The sequence below is a fragment of the Chelonia mydas genome, chromosome 2 (assembly GCF_015237465.2).
Source record: "Chelonia mydas isolate rCheMyd1 chromosome 2, rCheMyd1.pri.v2, whole genome shotgun sequence".
Taxonomy (NCBI): Eukaryota; Metazoa; Chordata; order Testudines; family Cheloniidae; genus Chelonia; species Chelonia mydas.
In genome coordinates, this window is record NC_057850.1 from 249,206,592 (window position 1) to 249,232,367 (window position 25,776).

The following is a 25,776-nucleotide window of genomic DNA, read 5'->3' on the forward strand; positions in this document are numbered from 1 at the left end:
ATGCTGACAGACTCTCCTGCTGCTGAAAGTTTTAATTCTTTCTGGTGCCAGAGAAATTGGTGCAGGTGGCATTGGAACCAAGGCTGGTGTCCTGGTATGACTCCGGTATCCCTACAAAGCGTGTGGGAGCTGGTGAGAAGTCTCTGCCAGCACTGGGCTTCAGTGCTGGAGTGGACTTAGTTCTGCTCACAACAGGGTGACAAATAATTGGCCCTGCTAGCTTGCCCAGGCTGCTCAGGTCTCAGGGGAAGGGAGCTCTTCTGGTTTAGAAAAGTCAGAAGGCCCATGACTCAATTTCTTTGGTATCTACTGTTCAAAGGAAGAGGATCAGCACCCTGAGTTTCTCTTAGAATAGTGCTAGCTCTGCCCTGCCTGTGTAACTTCAGTGGGAAGCTCCCAGCTGGTGCCAAATTTGCTGTGAAGGACCAAATATGTCTGACTGAAAGGGGTTGCAAGTCCCTTTCTTGATACCAGCAGTGAACCTTCACATTCCAGTCCCTTCTTACTACTACAGAACATTGTGGTTTACCCTGGAACGAATGTTTGGAGAGTTTCCAGAGTAGCCTTCATAAATGCCAATTAGCTCAAGCTAGTTAACACAATCAATTAGCTAGAGGTAAAAACTCTATCATGGACATACCCATAGGCCTTGTCTTCACTAGAAAAAACAAAGTGAGTTCTTAGTTAACACATGGTTTTAGCTAGTAGGTGGTAACTAACACCAGATTAAGGCAAGGTAGCTTGTAATTTTAACATGTGCTAGCGGGTCAAGGTAAACCTGGCTCCCGCCCGTCTTTTACATCAACCTACCCCATATTAAAACTACAAACTTCCTGATCTCCACTAGGATTTTGCCTTGTGTTACCCCATTTTCGAACATCATTAAGAATGCACCCTTTTTCCTAGTGAGGCTGTACCCGTATTGACACAAGGGTGTTATGAAGGCCAGTTAATATTTATACACTTCAAAGGACCTGCCATTATCTGCAAAGGTTTATCTAATTCTGGACTGTTTTAAGAAAGGTAAGAGACACTGTAGGCCTGGGATTGGCAGCTTTCGCTCACAAACCTTTTGACTGGAACGAGTTAACACATTTCAGCAAACACTTGTATTGAAATAGCCAGGAAAAAAGGCAGAGGCACGACCATATTCAAACAAAATTGTTTTATTGAGCGTGTAAATGGAAATTTCTTCATATTGCTTTGATGAAATGACAGACAGCAGCTGTAGACAAATATGCTTTTTTTTTTTTTTTTTTTTAAACAAATGAAAATGGATAAGGTAAAAATAAAGCTTTTTTTACTTGTACCTTTAAGCAACATAATCACAATATATACACAAGGAAAGCTAAAATAAAGCTATGTTGAAACCAAAGCGTTTCAATCAATACATTAGATAATTACAGATTGTGTCAATAAATACCCAGTTTTTAAACTGTTTGATAGGCAACTTTTTACACAGATACGGAGAGGGGAAAAATATATATATTTACAGTACAGTGCCCTGAAGGAGGGGAAAAAAAGAACCAATCTCTCTCTCTCTCTCTCTCTCTTTTTTTTTTTGGCACCAACACAAATAAAATGAATAAATTATAGAAAAAAAAATCCATGAAGGCAGGAATCTTTATTCCCATCATTCACTTCTAAAATGATAGATATGCAGAGAAACCTAGGAATGTTCTAAAACATAATCTTACATTAGTGCCAATAAATACAGAATGGTACCGGACACTTTTTGTCAGTATTTTTGATGCCGTTTGAAGAATAGAAACGACCACCAATTAGATAACTGAATGGGATTTTCAGAACAACAAAGAAAAATTCTTGAAATCCTCCATCTGCCAGTAGTTCACGTACAATGGCCCTCCTGCATGGCAGCCAAGTCCCATCCAGCAACTCTTGCTAGGTAAGACTTGTATGCAAGTGTACCATTGCTCTGCACAGCACAGGGCAGGGTCCTCAGTCAGGGTTCCAGTGTGGAAGGAATGGTGGGGGCTCAGTCAGGGTAGCCGGGGCTCCAGGGGCGAAGATGCAGGGTGTCCCAGAGAGGCAAGTGGAGTCTGATGAAGTTAAATCAGACAGCACCAATGGACTCCTGAGCACCACAACCTGCAGCTATACTGAAACCCAGCTATTAGTCACAGCTGCAAAGGGTCACAGTTCAATTTGGTTTGTTATAATATGTCCCATTTAAAAGTTGACCAGCTCAGTACAAGAGAAGATCTACAATTGACAAAATAGCTCTCCTGGTTATGTGAGAATTTCCTGATTGCTGATAGCTGTGAACAACTTGCCATGCCAATTAGAATACCAAATAATCATTTTATTAACGAGCAGGTACAAACCATTGTAATCTCTATAGTCTGCTATATTTATAGTTCAGCCTATGGAAGTGTTTTGCCTCACCTTTTCATAAGGGTTTTTGTTTTAGCCTAAAATCAGTCAAACTGACACCATCTTTTCCTGCTTGGGAGTCTGCATATGCTGGCCTATTCAGCAAAGCAGACACCACAGGGTTACATTCAGAATACGGGGTTGCTATATGCACAGCTTTTGTTTAAAATAGCTAGAGCAGGACATTTAACTCAATGTACACCAGGCTTTAAAAAGAAAAATGTATTCCCTAGCCCCCCCTTTGGCTATTGCTCAAGTACAGGTATCACTCTATCACGTACAAGAATTGAATCTTTTAAACCTATTTTTAAAGCTGGTAGATTTATACCATGATATTGGGATATACAAACTAGACCAACACACATTAGTACTGTTGGCATAGGCACTTAGTGTACTGCTAAAATACAGATTATGTCCAATTATACGTAATGGCCAGTGACCTGTTTTCAGACTGATTTCAACACACATGCCTAAGAAGGCCTCTAATACCCTTTAAAATGATACTATTTGATTTCTAATTTATTTCTTAAAAAGTTGTGCCAAGTTATTCAGCTTTAGTTTTTTATTTTAGGGTTTTCTAAAACATATAAAAGCAATAAATAATCCAATACCTTCATTTTCATCTAAATTTACTTGTATCAATTTATCTATAAAATGCATATAAATGGTCTGGCCCGCTGTGTTTCATAATCGTTAGACCCTTTACACTTCAGTGTCCTAAGGAGCACTTAAATCAGGAGCATGAGCAGTGTTGCTCTCATAAAGTTCTACCGGCTGGAAAGGTCCTCATTACATCTGCTGCTGCTAATGGTTCCTCTGCATATTCAGGCACCATAATAGATCACTAAAGATCTCATGGCCAAATCCTTAGGAAATTAAATAAAATTATAAAATAATTTATGAAAAAAGTTTTTTTAAATATAGTTAGTTCATATTATTTCTTGAATAGTTTAGGGGGGTTGTTTTCCATAGCAGAATTATGGACCTCACACAACATTGTATAATCCCATCCATGAAAGGATTTTTAGCTACCAAGAGGATGTTTTTAATTATGAAAAAACCCCAACACCAACCCCCCCCGCACAAACTTCACCTGGCTTAGGCTCTTTTAGAAATGTTATACAAAGACAGAAAAGGTATCTGACAATCTCTGAAGTTAACATCTTTCCGTCTCTTTTAAAAAACAGTGTTGTCGTCTTTAGGATCTGTGCTGCTAAAGACTTTATTGCACTTCCAGGTCATTAATAAACCACAGTGCTATTCATGTACTAAAAGGTAAAAAATAAATAAATACAGATATATTATGTAAAAAATATGATTGTACACATAATACATCTGAGGTATTACCAATTTAAATAAGGTTTCATACTAGTTCAAGCTTCGGTGGCTATTTAAATTCTGGAATTTGCAATAAATAGGTGAAAATGATTATGGATATAGTGTATGGATCTTTTCTGTAAACCTCTTCAGATTTAAACATAAGCACATGTCAGGCTCACTCTTATGCAAATCATTTTTCACAATAAATATGGATTCAAAAGTTGTTTTAAAAAGTTTCTGCAACACTGAATAGTTTCTAGAAGGGGCTGTTGTGTATGACTGGCAATGTTAACAAGGAGTATTTCTTAATAAGTCTTTTTGTACAAAACACAGGTAAATTCGTACTTGAAAGTCTTCTATTTTTTCCAAATTATGAAAGTTTATAAATTTTGCACAAACAGCAAGGGAACTGATTGTAGCTGCAGTATTTCAAAGTGTCCATGTTCTACAAAGACCAAAAATAATTTGTCTGCTTAGAAAGCTTTTTGTAGTATTTTCTCCTTCCAGTGAAAGTTTGCTCAGTACTTCAGTTTTAATTTCAGTTTCCTTCTTTTTTTAAACTTTCACTGTTTCCATTAGCGACGACTTAATGGCATCTTCTAAAAGCTGATTGTCTGTGAAAGGGACTGGAGTTTCTGGGACAGATTCAGACAAGCCAATTAGAGACTCCAGGAAACAGGTGCTCTGGTCTCCTGCCTGGGGAAAGCCAGGAAAATTAGGCAATTGAAACTGCAATGCTGAAAAGTTATCAAGGTTCTCATATTCCTTTAACGAGTTATAAAGAGGTCCCAAGTTATAGTCGGAAAATGACTGAAAAAGATCCAAGGAGTCAGAGGAAAGGCTGAGATCTGTGTAGCTCTTTGAGCACTGCTCTGCAGAGGATGACATGCAGCACGAAAGCCCATCACAGTGTGTATCAGCAGTGTCGTCTAGAAAACAACCAGCGTCCTGATTGGCATTTTCATCCAGGCATTCGGAGATGTTTGACAAATGGCCAGAGTAGTTTCCAGTGCTGAGTTTTTCAGCAGTTGTACCACACTGGTCTTCAATGTTAGCACTAAAGAAGTCAGCAGGATGGAAACAGCTCAAGTTGTCTTGGCAATTATTACTGTTGTCTTCGATGTCAGAATCATTGAAATGGAGTATTCTTGCCAGACCATCGTCATCAATATCAGACTGAGACTTATCTGATGGGACACTCTCGTACGGTTCTTCCGAATCCTCGCTCTGAATGGATGAAATCGAAGAGTCTGTCATATCACTACTACAGCTATTCTCCCCAACTGTCTCCAGGTCCATGTTGAACTGAAATGCTGGAGTCAGTGGGACAGCTCTTTCCTCAAACACATTTTTCCCTGCCGAACAGCCAAATTGATGGAGTCTGTCCCGGAATGATGATTCGGGTTCTACATTCCTTTCACTGCTCTGCTGGTTCTTTTCCAGTTCCAATTTCATGATGGTGTGGATGAAGTGAGTTTGCACTCTAGCCTGGTTGAATTCTATTCTTCCTTCTGTATTTCCACAGCCATCTTTCGTGCAGCCACAAGGGAACGAAGTGTGATCCATCTGCCATGGAGCAAAGAAGACAACAGTGTTAGACCTCTGAGATTCTACCTCTGCTTAGGTGCTGTTAGGCGCGGGGCCCATAAACCCTTGCATAATGTGAAAGAAAGTGACTGCAAGCTCTGAAGAAACCCCAAACTTCAGTGATGCTGAGAAACCATCTTCATAACAGAGCATACCAGCTAGCGGGTAAAAACAAACACTCTTTAGAAGAAGGATGGATCTCGGTACAACTTAAGACCAAAGGAGCTGAAAAGGTCTAATGGGTAAAGCATATACCCTTTCAAAGGAAACGTGTGTGGAAAGTTTTGGACAAATAGTATAAATAGTGATATATTGATTATATCATATGCACACGTAACAAGAGCTATCGTGATAGTCACTGGGGACTGCTCCCATGACCCAGGCTGGTAATAAGCAGAGTTTCTACCGTTTGAAGTAAAGGAGTAACTGCCGTAACTGGCACCTGCGGTAGAGTCATCCTCTGAGGACCAGCCACTAGAGGGGGACATGTAAAACGCGCTGGACAGTAGGTTGCACACACTTCACACACTTCCATCCCCACAGCCATGACATATAATGAATTAACATTTCAAAATCCATGGAATGCATCTTGCAGAACATATTTCAAGAGGCAAGCATCTACAAGGAAAACCTGAACACAAATTCCTAAACGGAATTACACCAAGAGGGTGATACAGGCCAACTCAGTCTGAAGTTACCTACAGGCAGAAACTTGAGGTTGGCATGCCAAACTCATCTCTTGGGGTGGGGTGCTTAAAAATGGAGGAGGACTCTTTGAAGATTGGGTGAAGCTATGCACGACATCACATGCTATAGACTGTCAGCCTGGCTTGTCATCACTTCAGCATTGGGATATGAACTAAGAAAAGCCAAGAAATCCAAAGGGACACGCTCAAGACCTAACATGAGACCTAGAAGCATTGTTTAAGTTTGTGGGCATGTGCCTCTGGTGCAGCCCTCTGCTCTACCTGCCTGCTCAGTTTTGGCAAGCCAGTGGAACATTAAATATGCATCAGTCCTGCTTTAAGTGATCAGTATGGGAGTACGGATTTCCACACGTGGTGGATTTGCAGAAACATGCAGAACAGAGGGGCACTGGGACATGGACATGACTGCAAAGAAATGCAGCACCCACTGGGCATCCCAAGGTGGGGGCTGTCCAGCAGAGATCATGGAACTTTATCTACACTGCTACCCTCATTTTATCTTGTGCTCTTGAGGAGTAAGAAGGGCCTAATTTTCTATGCTCTGAAATACAGATAAAGTATATGTGTACATATACCATTTTTAAGGCAGGTAGCCAGAGCTTAACCTGTCAATTTCAACAGTGTCCCTTTGACAGTTACAATTTTTTAAATGTAAGTTAGAATTAGCGCATTTTACAATCCGGCTTTGCTAGCAGGAGAATCTAGTCTATATACTGCGCTTGCTCAAAACGAGCTAATCTTCCCCGTCTGCTTTTTTTTCTGCTTGCATCAAGACTGCAGACACTGCCAAAAAGCCTGGCCATGTACATAGTTCCAATCTGTGCAAGGACCCTTCTGATATTAAGTTTCACCCTTGTCTCAGTCCTAGCCTCGCTCACATATGTCCCGAATGGATGCAAGGCACAACGCACAGCCTGGGTGGCACAGCGAGCAGCACGTACCTGACATTTAATGCCTGCTAAGCTACAGCTGCAGGTCTCTGGATCGCAGAACTCCTGACAGTCACAGCCGCAGTCTTCACGGGACAGGCGGATGCTGTGCAGCTCCCGTTTCTCCTCTCTGTCGATCTTCTTCACCCCCATGGTTTTGAGCAGAGCACGTCTCTTTTTGGCAGGATAGGGCTGTAGGAAGAAGCCGTCTTCCAGCTCCACATTGCTCACATCCACGTCATCGTCGGATATGTCCTCAGTAGTGAGCTGGCTGGCCTCCTCAGACTCCGCCGTGCCGTTCACGGTCAGCTGTACCCAAAGAACAGAGGAAGACAGTCAGCGGACCACATACACTGAAGAACGCATCTCAACCTGCCAGCAGGTAGCTGTACTAGCAAACGCACACTTAGAACTAAGCCAGAACAACAAATATCCTCCTCCCCGCCCCCCCCGCCCCCCACTATGACTGCACCTTGGCCTTTCCCAAATGGGTGTCTGCCATGTATCTTGGGTAGGGGTGAAGAGACGGCTGTGGGGAAGAATCAGAGAACAGTGACCTAAAACTGGTGACCATTAAGACCCAGAGGGGCAGAAGCTAAAGGGAGAGAAGGGGACAGGTCTAGTCCTGCTTCTGAAATGCAGCAGCTTCTTGGGTCATGAGGCAGACACCTGGTAAACTGCTCAAGTGGGAAGAGGAACATTTTGGCCTAGGACACCAGGGCAAATCTTTACTCTTCTCAAGAGAGATATGAGACGGCCCCTCAGGAACAAGCAGACAGGAACAAGGTCTCCTCTAAACACTTGGTAAGTTATTAAATTCATGGAATTCAGTTTCTTCACCTTGGGAGAACAGAAAAGCTGAGCTGCTCATCTCTACATTTGAACACATGCTTCTAGAGAATCTGGATATGTCAAAACTGATACTTAGACCTCTGAGATGCCCCGAATGGTAAAGCAGCCAGAAACTAATCATAAGCAAGGCTGCGACTTAGTCACGGAAGTCACCGATTCCATGACTTCCAAAGACTCCGTGACTTCAGCCAGCCTTGGCTGGGATCTGCAGGGTCAGACAGACCTACCACAACTTCTAGCCACCGCAACTGAAAGGGGGGACCCCCGCTGCTCCTCGCAGCCCCAGAGACCACTGCACCTCTCCGCTTGGGGGGGGTGGGGAGAGCAGGAAGGACCCCCAGAGCTCGGAGCCCCCAGCAGAGGGGGACCCTGGAGCTCCCAGCCCACCCGCAGCTGCTCAGGCTCTTCATTTCATGAGGGGTATTTTTAGTAAAAGTCAGGGACAGGTCACGGCTTCCGTGAATTTTTCATTATTGCCCGTGACTTTTACTAAAAATATCCGTGACAAAACCTTAGTCTTAATCATAAGGACTTGCACCAGCTCATGACAAATGATGCCACATGTTACTACTCACCTTCCATTTCAATGCCTCCAGTTTCTCCTCTTTTAGCCGCTCCTTGAGTTTCTCCCGCCGAACGTTCTCCTGTTCCTTAGAAAAGTCTGCCAGTGTAAACTGCCTGGACGAACTGTGCTTGCTCATCATCCCCAGGGTACAGCCACCACGGCTAGGCACGCTGGTGAACCCCTGGCAGCGTGGAAAGTAAAACACAGTGACCTGGTCGAACTCCACATTGTTCTTCTTTAACCGCTTGGTTTTCTTCAGGATGGATGTAGCTAGAAAGGCAGAAATGAAAAAAGGCACATGACATACCTCTCCTATGAACAGATGTACGTTCATGTTAAACAGCTGCAAACCACTGTAAGACTTCCAGTTAGTCTACATAAATCAACCAGTTAGTATTAGGCCAGTATCTCAGCAGACAGATCCTCAAGTGCAGCGTGCAAACTCATTTCAAGGCAGGTGAAGGTGGTGCAAGAAATCATAGCCAATATTTTTCTGCTAGCAAGGAACATTGATCAGTCTTTCTAAGAAGCAACTGCCTATCTCCTCCTCACATGGATTTCCTCAAGGAAATTTACATTTACTTATTCTTCAAGTATAGCAGAGCATAACAAAATTGTGTGTGTGAGTGTGAGAGATTTTAAACACTTGGGTCCTCTCTATATGCTGTTAGCATCACAGCTTTTAGGGTACCTTGCGTTTATTCCTCAGATTCTTTTTTGCAGACCCCCAAATAGTATGCTTGTTGCAGCTTATATGGGAGAGCACACAATTACCAACAGCTGCTTTTATGGTACTTCCTTTTGCATCCACTGGGAGGAACTATGAATCTGCAGTTTATTCTCCGGAGACTAATTTGAGAGCAGCTGCAAAGATGTTAATCTTTGTACAGGTGATCCCAATATAAACATTGGCAACACTACACTGTGGTTTATCTGAAACTGCTATAACATGCTTTATGTATTGAGAAAGTTTAAAAATGTTATCTCTACAGAGATACCTAGTTTTACATTGTCTAGTGTGAATCTATCTATCTATCTATCTATCTATCTGTAACAGATCAGATTTACTAGTCTACAGGAGTAATTCCAGAATCACTTTGTTGCCCTGCACCTATCAGGACATGTAAAATGGAAGGCAAAATTGTGGCAATATTGGTTTAAGGAACTACTTTTCCTGCAACATGTTAGGAAGAAGAGGCAGCAAAAGACAAAATTAGCTTGTTTGCCCACATCTCTGCTAGATTCTCATAGAAGGTGGGGGAAGTCTTAGTCAGCACAAAGATAATCAAATTTTAGAGCCCAAACCATTGACAATTAATAAACAGACCTCACATGGCAGGTGGAAAGTCTCCAGTTACTGGGGGGGGCCATGTCTTCCCAATGACAATGGCCTCCCATCTCACCCTCTCAGCTAAAACAGCAATTTAAAAACTTGCCTTGTCTGTATATGAAAAATTGTGCCAGATTTTATTCTACATCCCTCTAGCTATACTGGTACATGCCCTAGAGCAGACACACTTAAACTGGAGTAACCCTTGTTTACACTGGTTTAGCTTAAATCAGTAGTTTACCAAACCCTACTGTGCTAGGAGAACTGTATACACACCGAGTAAGACAGTAAATGTCCTGAAGGAGCTTAGAATCTAACTCCACGAGACAGAAGAAGAATTATCGTCCCTATTTTACAGATGGGAAACTGAGGCTGCAGTGACTTGATCTTGCAAAGGGAATCACTGGCAGACTGTTCTGAACTCAGATCTCTGGATCCCAAAGCTAGGTCTGAACCATCTCCTTCCTCTCCTGATTAGAACTACTATGGATATGGAATTGTTATGACCAGCTATAAACTCAAAGGGTGTTTGCAGAGGTGGGGTGGGATCAAGTGCCCCTGAAGCTTAGAGAAATGCAGAACTGGAGTTAGCTAGGCCCACTTTTAACAGTAAGCCTCATTTACCAGCATATAAACAAACATTTCTTAGTTTAGTCTAAAGGAGCATTGATGCAGCTATGTTAGCAGCTTCTACTACACGTATCAGCAAAGCTTTCGAGATCTCACACTGGTCATTGTCATCATTTTAATGACATCTTCTCACTGGGCACAGCATTTTTGTGTAGTCTTGGCTTAAGCATTTAAAAGTATTTATTCTTTACCAGAACACCCCACCCGCAAAAAACAAAATATAAATATACTTTGCTTCCCCCCGCAAAAAAAATTGTATTCTCATTCCTGACACTTTTTAATCGGGCCAGAGCATACAGAAAGTCCATTGTTATTTCACAAAACCCAGAGGACAAAAAAGAATGAGACTCTTTATTATTACAAGACTTCTAATGCTTTTTCAGACCAGTGCATGTCTGTGTATGTCTGCTAAGTGGACCTTAACTGCAAGATATTTGCAGGGCTCTAGTATAATTTACTTGGTAAAGCTATTTCCCTTAGCTGAAGATTGTGCGCATTGTAATTTTTGGATGACAAGTGAGGGAAGAAGTTCTTCTGTGTTTCCCCAAAGCAACCCAAACTGGTAGTAGCTGCTAGGAAAACAAAATAGCGTTTGTCTGCACCAGCAACAGTGTCAGTGGCAAGTTATCCGGTTTGCTTACGAAACCGTTCTTTGAAATGGTTTGTATTAACTAATTAAGCCATTGGTTAATCACTTGTACCCTACTTTTTTTTTTTTTTAATGGCCACCTATAACTAACATTTAGGCCCCTAGTTGCCCATTTAGATACCTGAAGGTAGCTTTAGGTACTTAACTTCAGGCTCCTATCTTTGCAAATTGGGGCCTCTATGCAAATTCATAGAGGCCCTAATTTTTAGAAAATACTGGGATAAACAGTTGAAGAAAACTATCCTTAAAATGCAGGCTAAGTAAACGGACCATATTTATAAAATTACATGCACCAGACTTCATAGACTCATTCCATAGTTACAATGAATAAATCAGCATCTGCCAAGATTTTGGGAGTGACTGTAATAACTATCCACAGAGATGGTGCCATGTTTTAAAAATTCGTTTGCAGAGTGTTTGGACATACATGGGCTCCCCGAGAACACAGCCCCACCATCTAGATATAACAACATATACTGTCATAGGATACTTACGAGTAAAACTGGAGGGTAAGGCAGTGCTGGGCTTGCTGTCTCCTCGGGAGTTTTCCTCGTCTGTTTCCCAACCTGACGAGGCCGAAGAAGAGGAGAAAGGGGAGCAGGAGGAAGAGGAGCAGTAGGTGGCATCGTCCTCCAGTTCATCATACTTCCTTTTCAATACCCCACTCATGGTTATTCGGTGTTTTTCATAGAACTGAAAAATAAGGGAGAAAGGAAAAATAAAGCATGGGCAACAATGGATGTTCTTCACTAGGGGTGAAATTCGCTCCTGTACAGGGAGCCAACACAAATACCAAATACCACTTAAGCCTTATTTTGAGGGCTTCATTGGCATTTCAGTGGCTTCTGTGCCAGCTCTCTGCACGTGGCTAAGATTTACCCCTATGCACCTAAAGATCAGAGGGAGAGATGTTTAGGCCAGCTACCTATAAGTCACACATTTGCTACCTTCACATTTGCTGGGCTGTTCCCTCACAACCTAGATAGGTGGTGGAGCACACCATGATTTCAGTTTCTACATCAACTAATTCCCATCCATGAAAGCTGTCCCCTGATTTCCACCATAATACAAATGGTTACTACTTAAATTGCTATAGTTTTTGAACACATCCAAGTCTCTCCCCTACTTCTGAGGTTCACATTTTTACCTAATTCACCCTACCTTCAAACCTTATTTATGACAACTCAACTGAATTTCCTTGCAGCATTCCACCCATATTAAGACTGTACAAAAAAGGTGGGTGTAAGTTACTGCGCACACACACACAAAACAGATGTTCCACACATTCATTCCATCAACAGAAATGTTAATAAATTATAAGTACTACATTTTGTGCACTAAGTCTTTTATGTTAACTCCTTACCTAAATCACTTACTAGGAAGTTACAGCTCTAGCTTCTTGCTAATTACAAAAAGAAGCCAGTTTGTTGGGAACAATCCCTTGCCATGATTTACTTGCTTCAGTCCCCTGGGGGCTTATTAAATGAAGCACTGAAATATAAATATATCAAATGCAAGAAACAACCCTTCCTCTCAGTTTCTTTCAGATCCAGCCCATGTTCACTAAACCATGCGTTTATTTTGTGTTATAGATCAGACAGAGTACCAATTAAAAGCCATCGAGCTAATTAAAAACAAAGTCGTTCTGTACTTGTCTGGATTTCTAAATGTTGTTCATTTCTTTTTCCAACGTTCAACCCACCAAACAACTTCACATTTAATCCTTTAGCATCTTTGGAATAAGAATTTCCTACAACAAAAAGACACTATACTTTTCATATAATATGCCAGCTGAATCATATCACTTACTCTACAGCTCAGAATCCATTGAGTCAGAACACTCTTGGGGAGAATGCTGTTTGGACCAAAGACCTTTTCTCCCTGTAAAACCCTATATACAACATACTCGATGGATGCCTCTCTATTTTAATAGAAATCACCACTGGTCTATTTAGGTTTGAAGCGGGTGAGCATGTAACCAGACATCATGACAAGATTATTACTGGAAGACTGACTCACTATGATTCAAACCAGTGCATTTATGTATTTATCAGCAATAAACATATGAGGCTACAAATCATGACAACCCAGAGATAGAGTTCAGAAACTTCCTTTGGCAAGGAAATAGGTGCAGTTTATGAGAATCACCCACCCTCTTACTGAGGGAGGGATGATACTGTGGCTCCAGTCACTTGGCATGACACAAGTATGGCTGCTTCTTAGTAAGCAATTTTAGCAGCCAATGAAACTAAGAGGCTATTATCAGAAAGTGTCGCTGAATGATAAGAATGGAACTTGATCCAAAGTCCACACAGCCAAACACAGCTGACATGGGAAGCAAGACAAGCAGAAGGATGCTGCCCTCTCCCCTCCCCTTTTCCAGATGCCTTACAAAAAAAGGTCTACAATTAAAATAAAAAAAGTCACAGTTTAAGAACCATTAGAAAACATCTAGTGAACGAAGCCTGGCCACGGACCGAAGAGTTACTCAGCTGCTTATTACCAAGTTACACAGAACTTCTTGAACTGCACGGAATTCAGGGATCTCACAGGATTGTTCCATTTAACATCCTTAATTCTAAAAAACCCAGAGGTATCCTTTAACGTGACACTAAAATCAGAACTCAAGGATGTGTCAGATATGTATTAAAAACAGGCCTGAAATCTTACAAAGCCCAGTGTTGTACTTGACTACCAGAAACTCTCCTCCCCAATCAAGGTTAGACTTTTCTATTAGCACAAATGTGTTCGTGACCATAATTGTATTACTACCTCTTTCCTTTGCATGGCTAGTCTGTTAATTCTTCTTTAAAAGCTCCTGCCAAGTGTGGGCACACAGCAAAAAATGCATATTTCAAAACCTTTTAATGATGGGATTTTAACATTTCAATAGCACTGCATAATAATACTTAGCGCATCTATATAGCTCTTTCGATCTTCAAAGCTCTATACAAACACTAATTAATTATGTTGACAAACAGCTCTCCAGAAGACAATAGTCTCTAAAAGGTTAAAAATTGCTGGCTGTAATGGCCCTTTGGTTATAAGAAAGTTAATCATTTACTGCAGCATGGCTGTATTGGGGCTTCAAAGGCACCAGGCTATGCAACTTTCTAATCTGAACTTGGGCTCAATGAAGAGCATTTTTATGCACTATTTTCATACTAGTGAAAAAGTAACTGGTTCCCCAGCCTCTTTTTATACCCTTTGTTGACAGCTCGAACATGACAAGGAGACAGAACTAACATTGCGGGTGGTTTTGCCACAGTTGTTTTTTTGGCCTTAATCCAAAACAGATGGGGAGGTGGTGGATTTGGATATCTTCCATCAGTAACACCACATGTACTACCTGACACCTGGCTTAACCCCTTTGTTACTTTCCATTTAGCTCACCAATACGATTCAGCAAGAACTCCCAAGTGACCACAAGGAAGCTCAGCTGTTAGTATAAATTCTCACTGTACTATGTGCTTTCTCCCGCATTTTACAAAATGAACACGAACTCAGTAGTTTAAAAACAAGACAAAAAAACCCCCATCGTCTCAGTGTGGGGGTTGAAACAAGCTCTGTGCAGAAGTCTGAGGCTTTATTCAGCTCAGTTTTACTAGTCTGTTCCAATTATATAGTTGGAAAATTAGGAGTGACTGAGCTAGTTAGTACTCAACTACTCCTTACTTTATTGTTTGATTTCCCTCCTCCTATTTCGGGGGGTGGGGGAAGGGGGAGTAATTTAAAGCAGCCCCAGTTGCGTTAAGGAGTAATCACTCTTCACTCTCTCATGCCTCTAAGCTTGTGGACAGCTCATTTGTAAAGCATACTCGCATACATGTGTATGCAGCCTGACAGCTGCTCCTTACGTCACAGTCACCTTCCACCCCAACATGCAGACTTTTGAGCTACAGCATTTGCAAGGGATCCCCCATTTGAAACAAACAGGGATGAAAGTAACCCTCTCTTCGCTTGTGCCATCTGAGCCGGCCCCATGGCTACCATGACAGATGTCAAGCAGCAAACGCAGGAAACTCGTAGAACAGTCAAGGTTGCGCTACAGAAAAGATAAATAATAGGGAAATAACACAGATCATGTCAAGCTCTCTTACAGCAAAGCCCTTCCCCCCCTTGAACAATGTAAACTACTGCTTTGGAAGAGTGTTACCTTTGACATTTGTGCTCACAGGCCACCTACACTGAAATCAGCCACAACCATCTTCCAACCCAGCCTAACCAACAGCCAAATTCTGACCTCAAATTCTGGCCTCTCTTCCATCTCCCTGATGGCTCAGTCACTAATTTGTGCCTCAAGAGATATATTTGGCAGTTTGGTGGTACAGATAGGCTACCACGGGCATAAAAGAGAACCAAGACCACAACAGTTTCACTTGCAGGCAAAAAGGCGGCACATTAGAAATACTGAAAGCAAAGGCTACAACAACAACATACCTGATTGCTAACAAATTACATTTGTTTTTACGTTGTTTAATTGGCCTGTACAGGCTCTTCCAAGATGACACTCGAAGTTGGCTGGCCTAAATGACTGTGTTGACAGTGGTCTCATTATGAAGTGGGAAAGTACCAACATGAAAATCAACACTGATCTTAGAAGCACAGAATAAGGCACATACACACTGGTCTGTTTATAAAGACACAGCAAATCATGTCACAGATAAACAGATGGTCTTAATGATTGTTGGACTGAAGCACAAAACCATGATCAAGCTAGGTTATAATTGAGGATTACCTAATGCAATAAAGCCCATTATAAAAGTGCTCACCATGCATAAGGTATTTTCCCCAAGAGTGGGAAGAAGGAAAAAACGTATCACTTCGCTTCATAAGAATGAAGTGAGCTAAACATTTAGGGGGAAAATAACCCACTACAGTATGACAAAGTTATTTCAAATATTTTATTGCACTGTCAGTGCATAAATAGAGATCATGCAAACACAGTTCTTGATTAATTGGAAAAGCTTTTACTGAAACTGCTCCCAAAGCATTTTTCCCTTTTCTGTTTTTGATTTTAAGATGGAACATTTCCCCAGGTAGTTTTCAAAACCTTTTCACGAAGTATACAGATAAGAGTGAAGCTGAACCCTCAGTGTCTAGTTGCACCCACCCAAAAAGAAAATCTGACAGAATAGAGTTAAACATTTGCAGTAAAGCCAATCACTCTTCCGTGAGAGCAGAATTCGGCCCAGTGATCTGAACACTGCCTTGAAACTCTGATGTCTCTTAGCCTGTTGAATGCTCAGCCAATAAAACCTGAATGCCAATTTATAGCCAGTGAGGATATTTTAATGGCAGTAATTCCACAATTAAAATGTCTATATAGGACATAAATATGGTTTTAAGAATAAGCCACCAAAACTACACAGCAGCTTGAAAAAGGTTCCTATTCTTGCACTCACAAAGTCTGCAAGTACCATATACAAGAGGAGTTTTTTCCCCATTTTTTTTTATATAACCTGAAATAAAATAATCCCATCTCCCTTTTGGTTGCCAAAAAAGACATTCTGTTCTTGGCTAAGACTCCTTACTCATCTATTTTACTGAAAACAGCTTTTTGAACAAGTACATAATGCGATGGATCAAACCCGCAGGAATTCCACTAGCACCGCAACTCCCACTATCCTGGGAATACTTTCTAACAAATATTTAGCTCAGATGTGCATTCCTCTCTTCTTTTTTTTTTTTTGAACATCAAACTTGGGGCAGAGGGGGGATGTCTAGTGGGGGAAGGGGAATTGAAATGGCTAAATCCTATTTCTGGCTCTCAGCAAGTCGCAGGGCAAAGCCCTAGTACACTGGAATGCAAGGAATTAATGTTTTAGCTATCCTACTCTTGGACTACATGTCAACAGTAAATATTTCAAGTAATTTAGATTTAAGAAGATTTGGCATTTATTTAGTCAACCAGAGGAAAAGCAACCAAAAACAATAGTGTTCCTTTAGTCTATTTATAACTAACCCCACAAGACATTATGTTTGTGTATGCAAGTTGCTGGTCGTTTTATTGCAGAATATAAACTATTCGCATTTTTACTTCGTAGCTGTTATATGCAATTGTACAATTGAATGGTTGTAGGGTAACCAATAAAGTCAAACTACAGAAACTTCTTATATTAGATCCAGTTGCTGTAGGTTCTGCATTCACTAGTACCAGGCTGGACATCCACATCCATGCTTATAAAGAGCATCAGAAAGGACATCAGTCTGCAGTGACATTTTAAAGTTTGGTTTCATGGCTGAGGAGCCAATGCATGAAGGAATTCAAGATTTGTGCAAAAGTAATTTAAAGTGCAGCTCTACTCTGAAAAGCAACTTTGTAAAAGTGTTGTTATGGACTTAAATATTTGTTTTTCAGTAACTTTCAGATCAAATCTCTTCCATTTACAAGTAAAAAGATGCCAACTCTGCAAACAACCTGGAATCTGAAAGTCAAGGTGGGTTCTTTCTGGCTCATGGGTCAACAACAACAAAGAGTCTGCAACTGGAAATTAGTTAGCAATTTTGTTGATCCCAGAGTCAGATTAGAATCCAGCTCAGTCCCCCAGGGCTATGGTGGGTTTGCATGTCTGACAAGAGCAAATATTGGTTTAAAAACACCACCATGCATTTTAGTCAGGAAGGACACTGAATACACTCACTGAGCAAGTCTGGAGTAAGACTGCAATTTTTACAGTCTCTCTTCAGACCAGGAGGCACTCATTTACATGCCTCTGTTGACTGCAGGTCAGATGACCTTGGTACTGTATCTAGCATTAACAAAAATTGGTGTAGAGCAGAACTTTTAATTTAACCATCTGAATGTCAGATATCTAAAAACAGAGGTGCTTTCACTGAAGCTTCTAGATTACTTAACAATCAGTACTCTGCTGGCACTGATTCACTGAGCATCCATTCGTTTAACTATTTTAATTCTCTAGATATTTACTTAAGTGGTTTCCATAGCACTACTGTTACATGCTCTAGCCTGACAATATCACCTGGGTTGATGTAGGCATTTTGAGGAAGCTACCATAAAAAGAACCAGCCTAGAAAGGAAAGTGCAAGAAAAAAGGTAGTCTCCCTCCCAGTTTCCTGCTCAAGCATGGAATGTAAAGCAAGGGATAACCAGCATCATAGACAGTATTCCAAGAAACACAAGCCTTGCTTTCCAGTTTAAACTAGATCATTTTAACCCAGCTGGGTATGGTTTCATAACCTTACTCTGGGTAAAAATAGACTCTGCCTACCATGCAACAGCAAAAACTGAACTAGTCAGTGCCACAGAATAAAAGCATGAATCAGTTTATAGTGCAAGTTTATTCCTATGCCAAAATATTTTTCAGAGGAAGAATTTAAGACTTTTCAAAAAGCCAAGAATTAAAATTTGGGTCTGTGCTTTCCCCACCATGCCATTATTTCTTGTTGACAACTGGAAAGATAAACAAAAAACAGCAAAATACATAGGAGATTATCTGATTTGGCTGCTAAGAAATTAAGCTTCCAGGTCTACTTGACAGGGATCTTACTATAATAAATATGAAAATACAGTGTGCACTTTGTCTAGGAAAATCCTTTATTTGATTACCCCTTATGAATAATTCACAACAGGTTTCCATATTTGTCCTCCAGTAGGTACACACTGTACATTACTTTTTCTCCTATGTGTGCACACTTTTCCTGCACTAAATTATTAAAAAGCTTGCCAGCAGCTGTATGCTCTATTAGAGTGAAACATACATCCACCAGATACTAAAACAAACCTCCCGACCTTGATGGCTTCACTTAAAATTGCTTAGCAAAAGCTCCAGTTGTAAAATGTTAGATGACTTGATAGTTCAATGCAACAAATAACTATACATTTACATTTGTAGATGGCTATAAACATTTTCTGTTGATTCCAACAATTTTTTTTAATTGGACGTTTTAGAAGGCCATCATTACTTTAGAAAAGAGTTTTCATGCATATCACACACACATTATACAGTCTAAAGAAAACCTGTTTGGTTTGAGGAAAAAATACACACTCATGAAACTTTACCATTTTAATCCAGGTATATACTTAAAGAAAAGTCAAATTGTTTACTTAATAAATTAAGACAAGAGCCACTGCTCTGGGAAGATGAAACTGATTTGCATACAGTTCACAGAAGAAGTCACAGGCTGTGGGGTAAAGTACCTTCCTGCCTGGTGTTTGGGCAGCAGGACAATGCAGCTGATCAATTTGTCTCTAAACCAGTAGGTGTTGCTGTGGCAATGGAAAAATACTGTCAGTTTTGCAAATTTGGGCGATATAACTATCAAGTGCCCCCATTTCTTCAAATATCAACAGAAAATTCAAACTGCAGCCTTTAAACATGGAGAGTGTTCGGCTTTTTGTCTTGAGGAAAAGCTGAGTGTCACCACCAAAATAAAAAAGTTATTCTCTGCATTTACATTTGTAGTATGGAACCAGTTTTGATGCATGAGCAGCATTAATAAATCCTTAAGGAGTGCCATATAATAAACACTCTGTCCCTTTTTCTCCTGAAGCTATTTCAGACAACACCTGGGCATCTAGAAAAGAACCTGATTTTAATCGTGAGTCACGGGCAGAAAACTACATCCAAAGGCATCTCCACTAGCATGCCTATTGGGAAGGGATCTTATACAGCAGTCTACAGGACAGAATGGAAACCCCTTGGTTTCGTTTCCTCAGTGGAGGAAACAATGTTAGTGTCTTCCCTGCACGCCTGGAACCACGGAAGGAAGAAGAAAAGCAGGCATCAAATTCCTTAAAAGCAAAAGAAATCCCCTGCCTTGTTAATTTGCCCAGAGGGAATGTGCATTCCCTTCAGAGGAGATAGCCCAGCATGGGGCCAGAGATCATTATCTCTTCGGGCTGGGGGACCCGGGCTCCTTAATTAACTTCTTTTGAACTGTTTTGGTGCATATCACTCCAGGACATGGGGAGGGGACGGGCCGGCTCTCCATGCACCCACTGCGAGCGAGACTCAGCAGCAAGAGTAACAACTTGGGCCAGCTAAACGTTACTGAGCGCGGCCCTGGACACCCCCGCGCCGAGTACCACCAGGGGCTCGGATTATTGGGCAGCCAGCGCGCTCCGCAGTCATGCACTGGGAGCCAGGACCGGGGGAGTCACCCCCCCCCCCCACGGCGCATCCCTCCCCCGGTAACGCCGGGCCCCGAGTCCCCCCCAACCCGGCGAGGGACCCTAGCGGCGCCATCTCGCACGGCGCTCCCCACCCCTACTGGAAGGGGGCGCTACCCCCCAAAGCGCATTTCCGCTCCCGCCCCCATGCCAGCCCCCGACACTGTCCTAGCCCCCCTCCCCTTTCCCATGAGAGATCCCGAGCTGCCACCGGGCGCCCCACTGAGCCGGCGTCTGCTTCACCCCCCCCCCCTTCCCACTGCCCCCGCCGTGCGCCCAGCTACTGGAGCGCCCCCACTCCGCTCTCGGGTGTCTGCCTGCCCCCTCTGGCTCCAGGCTAACTGCGCCCCCCCCTTCCCCTCCGGCCCGGGGCGCCTCGGCTGCGCCCCGCTCCCCGACCCCCTCCGGCCCGGGGCGCCTCGGCTGCGCCCCGCTCCCCGACCCCCTCGGCTGCGCCCCGCTCCCCGACCCCCTCGGCTGCGCCCCGCTCCCCGACCCCCTCCAGTCCGGGGCGCCTCGGCTGCGCCGGCTCCCCCCGCGCCGCCCCCCTCTCGCCCTGGGCGCCCCCCTCCCGCTTCGGCGCCTCTGCTGCCCCCCTTTCCTCTCCCCAAGAACTGCAGCTGCGCTGGAGCCAGCCCGAGCCCCGCTCACTGCCCGAGCCCCGGAGACCTTCCCCCGCCCCAAAGTCACCCCGACCCCCGCAGCCGCCCCCTCCGGGGACCGGCACCGGCCGCCCCGAAAGAGCCGGAGACACCTACCTGCGCCTGGGTTCCGGCGGGGGCGGCGAGCGATGGAGACGCAGGGGCGCCGAGCAGGCGCCAGCAGCCCCGGCGGATCGGCTCCGGGCTCCGCAGCTCGCAGGACGGAGCCTTCGCTCAGCCTCGCATCGTCTAGACAAGCGGCTGCGTCTGGAGCTGCGGCCGGACTGGCTGCGCCTGGCTCCGCTCTGCGCCTCCCTCCTCCGCCGGGCGCAGCAGCGCTGCCCTTTTTCGTCAGTGGAAAACTCCTGGGCGCTGACGCAGGCGGTGACAAGGGAGCCGGAGCCAGAGCCCTGCCTGCCTCCAGCCCACACTCTGCTTCCTGCCCCCTCCCTCGGCGCAGCCCGGGAGCGGCGCGAGTCCTGCCTCCCCTCCAGCCGAGAAATTACACGGAGCCGGGAGAGGGGAGCGAATGAGTCAGTGTCTGGCTGCTGGGAGGGAGAGGCCCCGACTCACATCAAGGGCTGCTGTGTCCTGAGAGACAGCAGGGTACACACCTGACAACAATGGGGGCGGGGGGGGGGGGGGGACAGGGCGTCAGACGCGGGACTCCTGGGTTCTAGCTCAGATGCCCTTCGTGATTAACGGAGTGACCTTTGACGTCATGTCACCCAACAGAGCCTTGGTTTGCCCCTGTGTGCGGAATTAAATATCCAGATGCTCGGTTCCCTTCTCTATGGGTCCTTTGATCCCGGCCAGTTCATGTCGGCTCCGTGCCTCAGTTTCCCAGTCTGTCATGGGGAGGACAATTATACCTGCCCAGCTTTGTAATAAAGGGTTCCAAGATCCATGTGGCTGAAAAATGGTAAGTGTTACATCAATGAGACCAGTATCTGTCCCTGAGTGCTTTGGGCGTAGTGTGACCAGGGGTCCTGATTTTATAGGGACAGTCCCGATATTCAGGGCTTTTTCTTATATAGGCGGCTATTCCCCCCACCCAGTCCCGATTTTTCACACTTACTATCTGGTCACCCAATTTGGGCACCACAGGCAAAAGGTGCTATGTGGTATTTTAAAAACAATAGATGTACAATATCTATGAAAGGCAGCCATTTGAGGGGTGGAAAGCAGAGACAACTGGGAGATAAAAGGAAGGAGGACATCTTTAGCCAAGGATGCATAGGCAAGAGAAACAGCACTGCGTATAGAGAAGGCACTGGAATCTTTACTGTCCTGGGGCACAACCAGGTTTTGAAGGCCTCTTCTGAAAACCCCCCACTCCATATGTAGTTCCCTTTATGAAGGGCTGAGTTAAAGCAGTCCAGAGTTGAGCCTTTGGTGCCAGGGAGATTAGGTATGTTCATTGCTTTGAAATACCACTGAGCTATAGGAAGGTTTGTTAAAGGATGACACATTGGGGTTCACTGTATAATAAAGAAGGGGGGAGGTAGGCAGAGGGGTATCACCTTTTCTGTGAAGGTGCTCTCTGCTTGAGATGCATTATTTAGAGGATTCCTAAAGACCAGTGAACAAAGGGGATTGTTCCACTTCAAAGATAAATGACCCTGATAAAAATCATGTGGGCTGGAGTGGAAAGACATTTGCTTGTGCCAGACTACCTTTGTGGGGTAGCACTGAAGTGCTAGATGAGGGTATGAATGCAATTACCATAGATAACCTGAGAGTTTCAGGGGGCTTCAGATTTTTAATCATGAATTTCATGTTAATGCGTATTGCCAGATTGCCACTGCTATGAGTACTTGCTCTTGTTGGAGCCTTTCAGTTGGGTTCAGTGGGGTAGAAACCCCCAACTAACATCTGTTTATCAACAGACCAGATATGAGGACTGGCTGGTCAAACTTGCCCTTCAGCATTGCTCAGCTTTGTCATTATGCCCAACACTTAACCCAGTGTGACAACTTCTGGGGTTAGAATAGTTCACTCCTCTGAGCAGACAGTGCCATGAAGGAAAATTGCTAGTTAGCACCAGGTCTTGTGTCCATTTACTGGGACACCCAATGGTAGTCTTGGCCTGTATCCAATCCAATTGAAACAGGATCAAGTACTCATAGCAGTCCTGGCTCTGCAGTCCCATGGTGGACCCCAGTACTATCAGGCAGAGGTCTCGCTGACATATCTTGGGATCCAAACTGTGTGGTTCTTTGTGTCCCCTCCCCAGCCCAGGGGTTGCATCCCCGAAACTGTTGTTTCTGCCTTAATCAACACTGTATCCACCTGTTACCTCTAAAGGAGATGGACAAGAGTCTCACTGGAGCACATCTTAATTTGATTATCCAGCTTTCTTGCATGCAAGAATCATCTGTGAAATACTCAGTGTTGAGAAGCTGCCTTTGCTGTGAATGGGGAAGTTCACACCTCTCCCCAGAGCTATTGTTTCAGACGTAAACACATCAAGGCATTATGTATATGGTGACTTTTGACTTTGAAGATTTTCTTTACAACCATATAGAGTGGAGAATTGCACTGAGGGAACTTCAAAGCAGTATAGCCTTCTAGACTAGATTGTTTTGAAAATTTTGTGCTTAATTCTTTTCAAAATGAAATCTTAATTTTGGAGCTAAAATGTCAGTCATTTGGGAAAAGTATCTGATCTGGCCTAGTCCATCCGAGGAAGTGAGCTGTAGCTCATGAAAGCCTATGCTCTAATAAATTTGTTAGTCTCTAAGGTGCCACAAGTCCTCCTGTTCTTTTTGCAACCATTTCAATTCACAGTCAATTAAAGAGCCAAGAGGTGTGACTGACACTCTTCCGCTCCTGTCCCAGATCAGATTTAGAAGTTAATATTTCTGCATTCTGTTACCTTGAGCCGCACAGCTCAGCACATCCATTGGATCCAGGACGTCCAGTATCCTGATTCCAGCTCTGCACACTATGTAATCTTGGGCAAATAATTAAGATAAATGTTTTAAAAAATGTCCACTAATTTTGGATGCCTACCCTGACATTCTTGATTTTTCAGAACTGCTGGGAACCTGCAGTTCCATTGACTTTGAAAATCGGGTTGGGGACCCGAACGTGGAGGCACCCAAAGTCAAAGTCTGCTTCAGAAAACGTAGACCTTGCTTCCTGTTCTCTCCATGCCCTGAGCCCCTGTCTGTAAAATAAAGATGAGAGTTACCTACCTCACAGGAATCTAGTGAGGGTTAGTGTATAGCGCTGTGAGAGCGCAAATGTCATACAGGCAATATTTATAGATTCTGAGGCCAGAAGGGACTGTTCTGATCATCTAGTCCAGTGGTTCTCAAACTGTGGGTCAGGACCCTGTTTTAATTGGGTCACCAGGGCTGGAGTTTAGACTTGCTGGGGTTTGGGGCCAAAGCCTGAGCCCTGCTGCCCGCAGCCGATGCTGAAGCCCGAGCTGCGCCACTCAGAGCCGAAGCCCAAAGGCTTCAGCCTGGGAGAGTGGGGCTCAGGCTTCGGCTTTGTCCAGCAAGACTCAGGTTAAAGGCCCCCAGCCTGGGGCTGAAGCCCTTGGGCTTTCATCCGCCCCCCTCCCACCCCGCCCAGAGCGGCGCAGTTTGGGCTTGGGCTTGGGCTCAGACTTTGGCCCCCCACTCCTGCGGTCATGTAGCAATTTTTGTTGTCAGAGGGGGTCGCGGTGCAATGAAGTTTGAGAACACCTAATCTAGTCTGACCTCCTGCATAACACAGGCCAGAGAACTTCCCCAAAGTAATTCCTAGAGCAGATCTTTTAGAAAAACCACCCAATCTTGGTTTAAAAATTGTCAGTGATGGAGAATCAACCACAGCCCTTGGTAAACTGTTCCAATGGTTAATTACTCTCACCATTATAAATGTACGCCTTGTCTCCAGTCTGAATTTGTCTAGTTTCCACTTCCAGCCATTGGATCATGTTATACCTTTCTCTCCTAGAGAGCACATTATTAAATATTTGTTCCCCCTATAGGTACTTATAGACCTTATAGACTTAATAACCTCTCTACCCCTACTCAAGATTCCCATTTATGCATCTCAGGATCACATTAGTTCTTTTGGCCACAGCATCATACTGGGAGCTTGTGTTTAGCTGATTAACCACCACGACCCCCAAATGTTTGCTGCTTCCCAGGATAGAGCCCCCCATCCTGTATATATGGCCTACTGTGTTTGTCCCAGATGTGTACATTTACATTCAGCCATATTAAAGTGCATATTGTTTGCTTGCACCCAGTCTACCACATGGTGGGTGAGGTTATATATTTTAGTGCACTGGATGAGATATACCACATGTTGTGATGGGCCTGGGTAGGACCCATAGATTTTGAAATATGTGTTATGGAGGAGTGAGGGGAGGGGGGAAACTGACCATCATAGCAGTGGAGTTATGGCTGCAGGTTGCATCGGGTTATTCTGGCAGGGTCTGGTGCTGCTTTGAGTTGGTGTGTCCTGGTCTGTGGGGAGCTTGCATCTGATGATGAGCTTCACAAACTTGGAGGGTTGTTTGAAGGCCAGAAGAGGGAATTTGGGAAAGATTTCTTTCAGGATGTGGTTCCCGTCAAGCGTGGGTTGTAATTATTGGCTGTAACTCCGTAGGGGTTCCAGGGTGGCGTGGCAGGTGACAACTAGGGGTTCACCAAATAACCGCCTTCACCTAACAAGGACACCCCACCAGAGAAGTAGCTCACACATGGAATGGGCCACCCTAATTCCCTGAGAGAACCAGCTTCAGTACAGAAAAAAACAAACCACTGACCGCACACCCCAGTTGTCATTTTGAATGGTTTCTTGCACTATGTATTTACAATCTGTTCCACTACAGATGTCGCTGTGACAAGTACTTTTCCCAGACCTGAAGAGGAGCTCTGTGTCAGCTTGAAAGCTTGTCTTTTTTACCAACAGAAGTTGGTCCAATAAAATACACCCTTCCAACCCTTTGTCTTTCTCATATAGGCAATATGTATTTATATAGCTAAACTGATAGTATGCAAATTACTGTTCATTCTTATCAGTAATGTACGTGA

The 25,776-nt window shown here is 43.7% G+C and overlaps 1 protein-coding gene across 1 annotated transcript; it reads right to left on the bottom strand.

The window, feature by feature from the left end:
* Positions 1-1,755: 1,755 nt before the first annotated feature.
* On the bottom strand, positions 1,756-21,450 carry CSRNP1 (cysteine and serine rich nuclear protein 1). Its single transcript, XM_037891155.2, has 5 exons — positions 20,855-21,450; positions 11,458-11,656; positions 8,365-8,624; positions 6,950-7,246; positions 1,756-5,280 (listed from the first exon to the last, which is right to left on the bottom strand). Exons 2-5 carry the CDS (start codon positions 11,630-11,632, stop codon positions 4,270-4,272), a joined length of 1,743 nt encoding a protein of 580 aa, XP_037747083.1. The 5' UTR covers positions 11,633-11,656; positions 20,855-21,450; the 3' UTR covers positions 1,756-4,269.
* Between the last annotated feature and the right edge of the window lie 4,326 nt (positions 21,451-25,776).

Coding starts and splice junctions, on each gene's coding strand:
- CSRNP1 (XM_037891155.2), bottom strand. CDS start 11,632: ATGAGTGGGGTATTGAAAAGGAAGTATGATGAACTGGAGGACGATGCC. Junction 8,625..11,457: donor CTTACCCTCCAGTTTTACTC/GTAAGTATCCTA, acceptor CTGCCTTTCTAG/CTACATCCATCCTGAAGAAA. Junction 5,281..6,949: donor TAGCAGGCATTAAATGTCAG/GTACGTGCTGCT, acceptor GCTCCATGGCAG/ATGGATCACACTTCGTTCCC.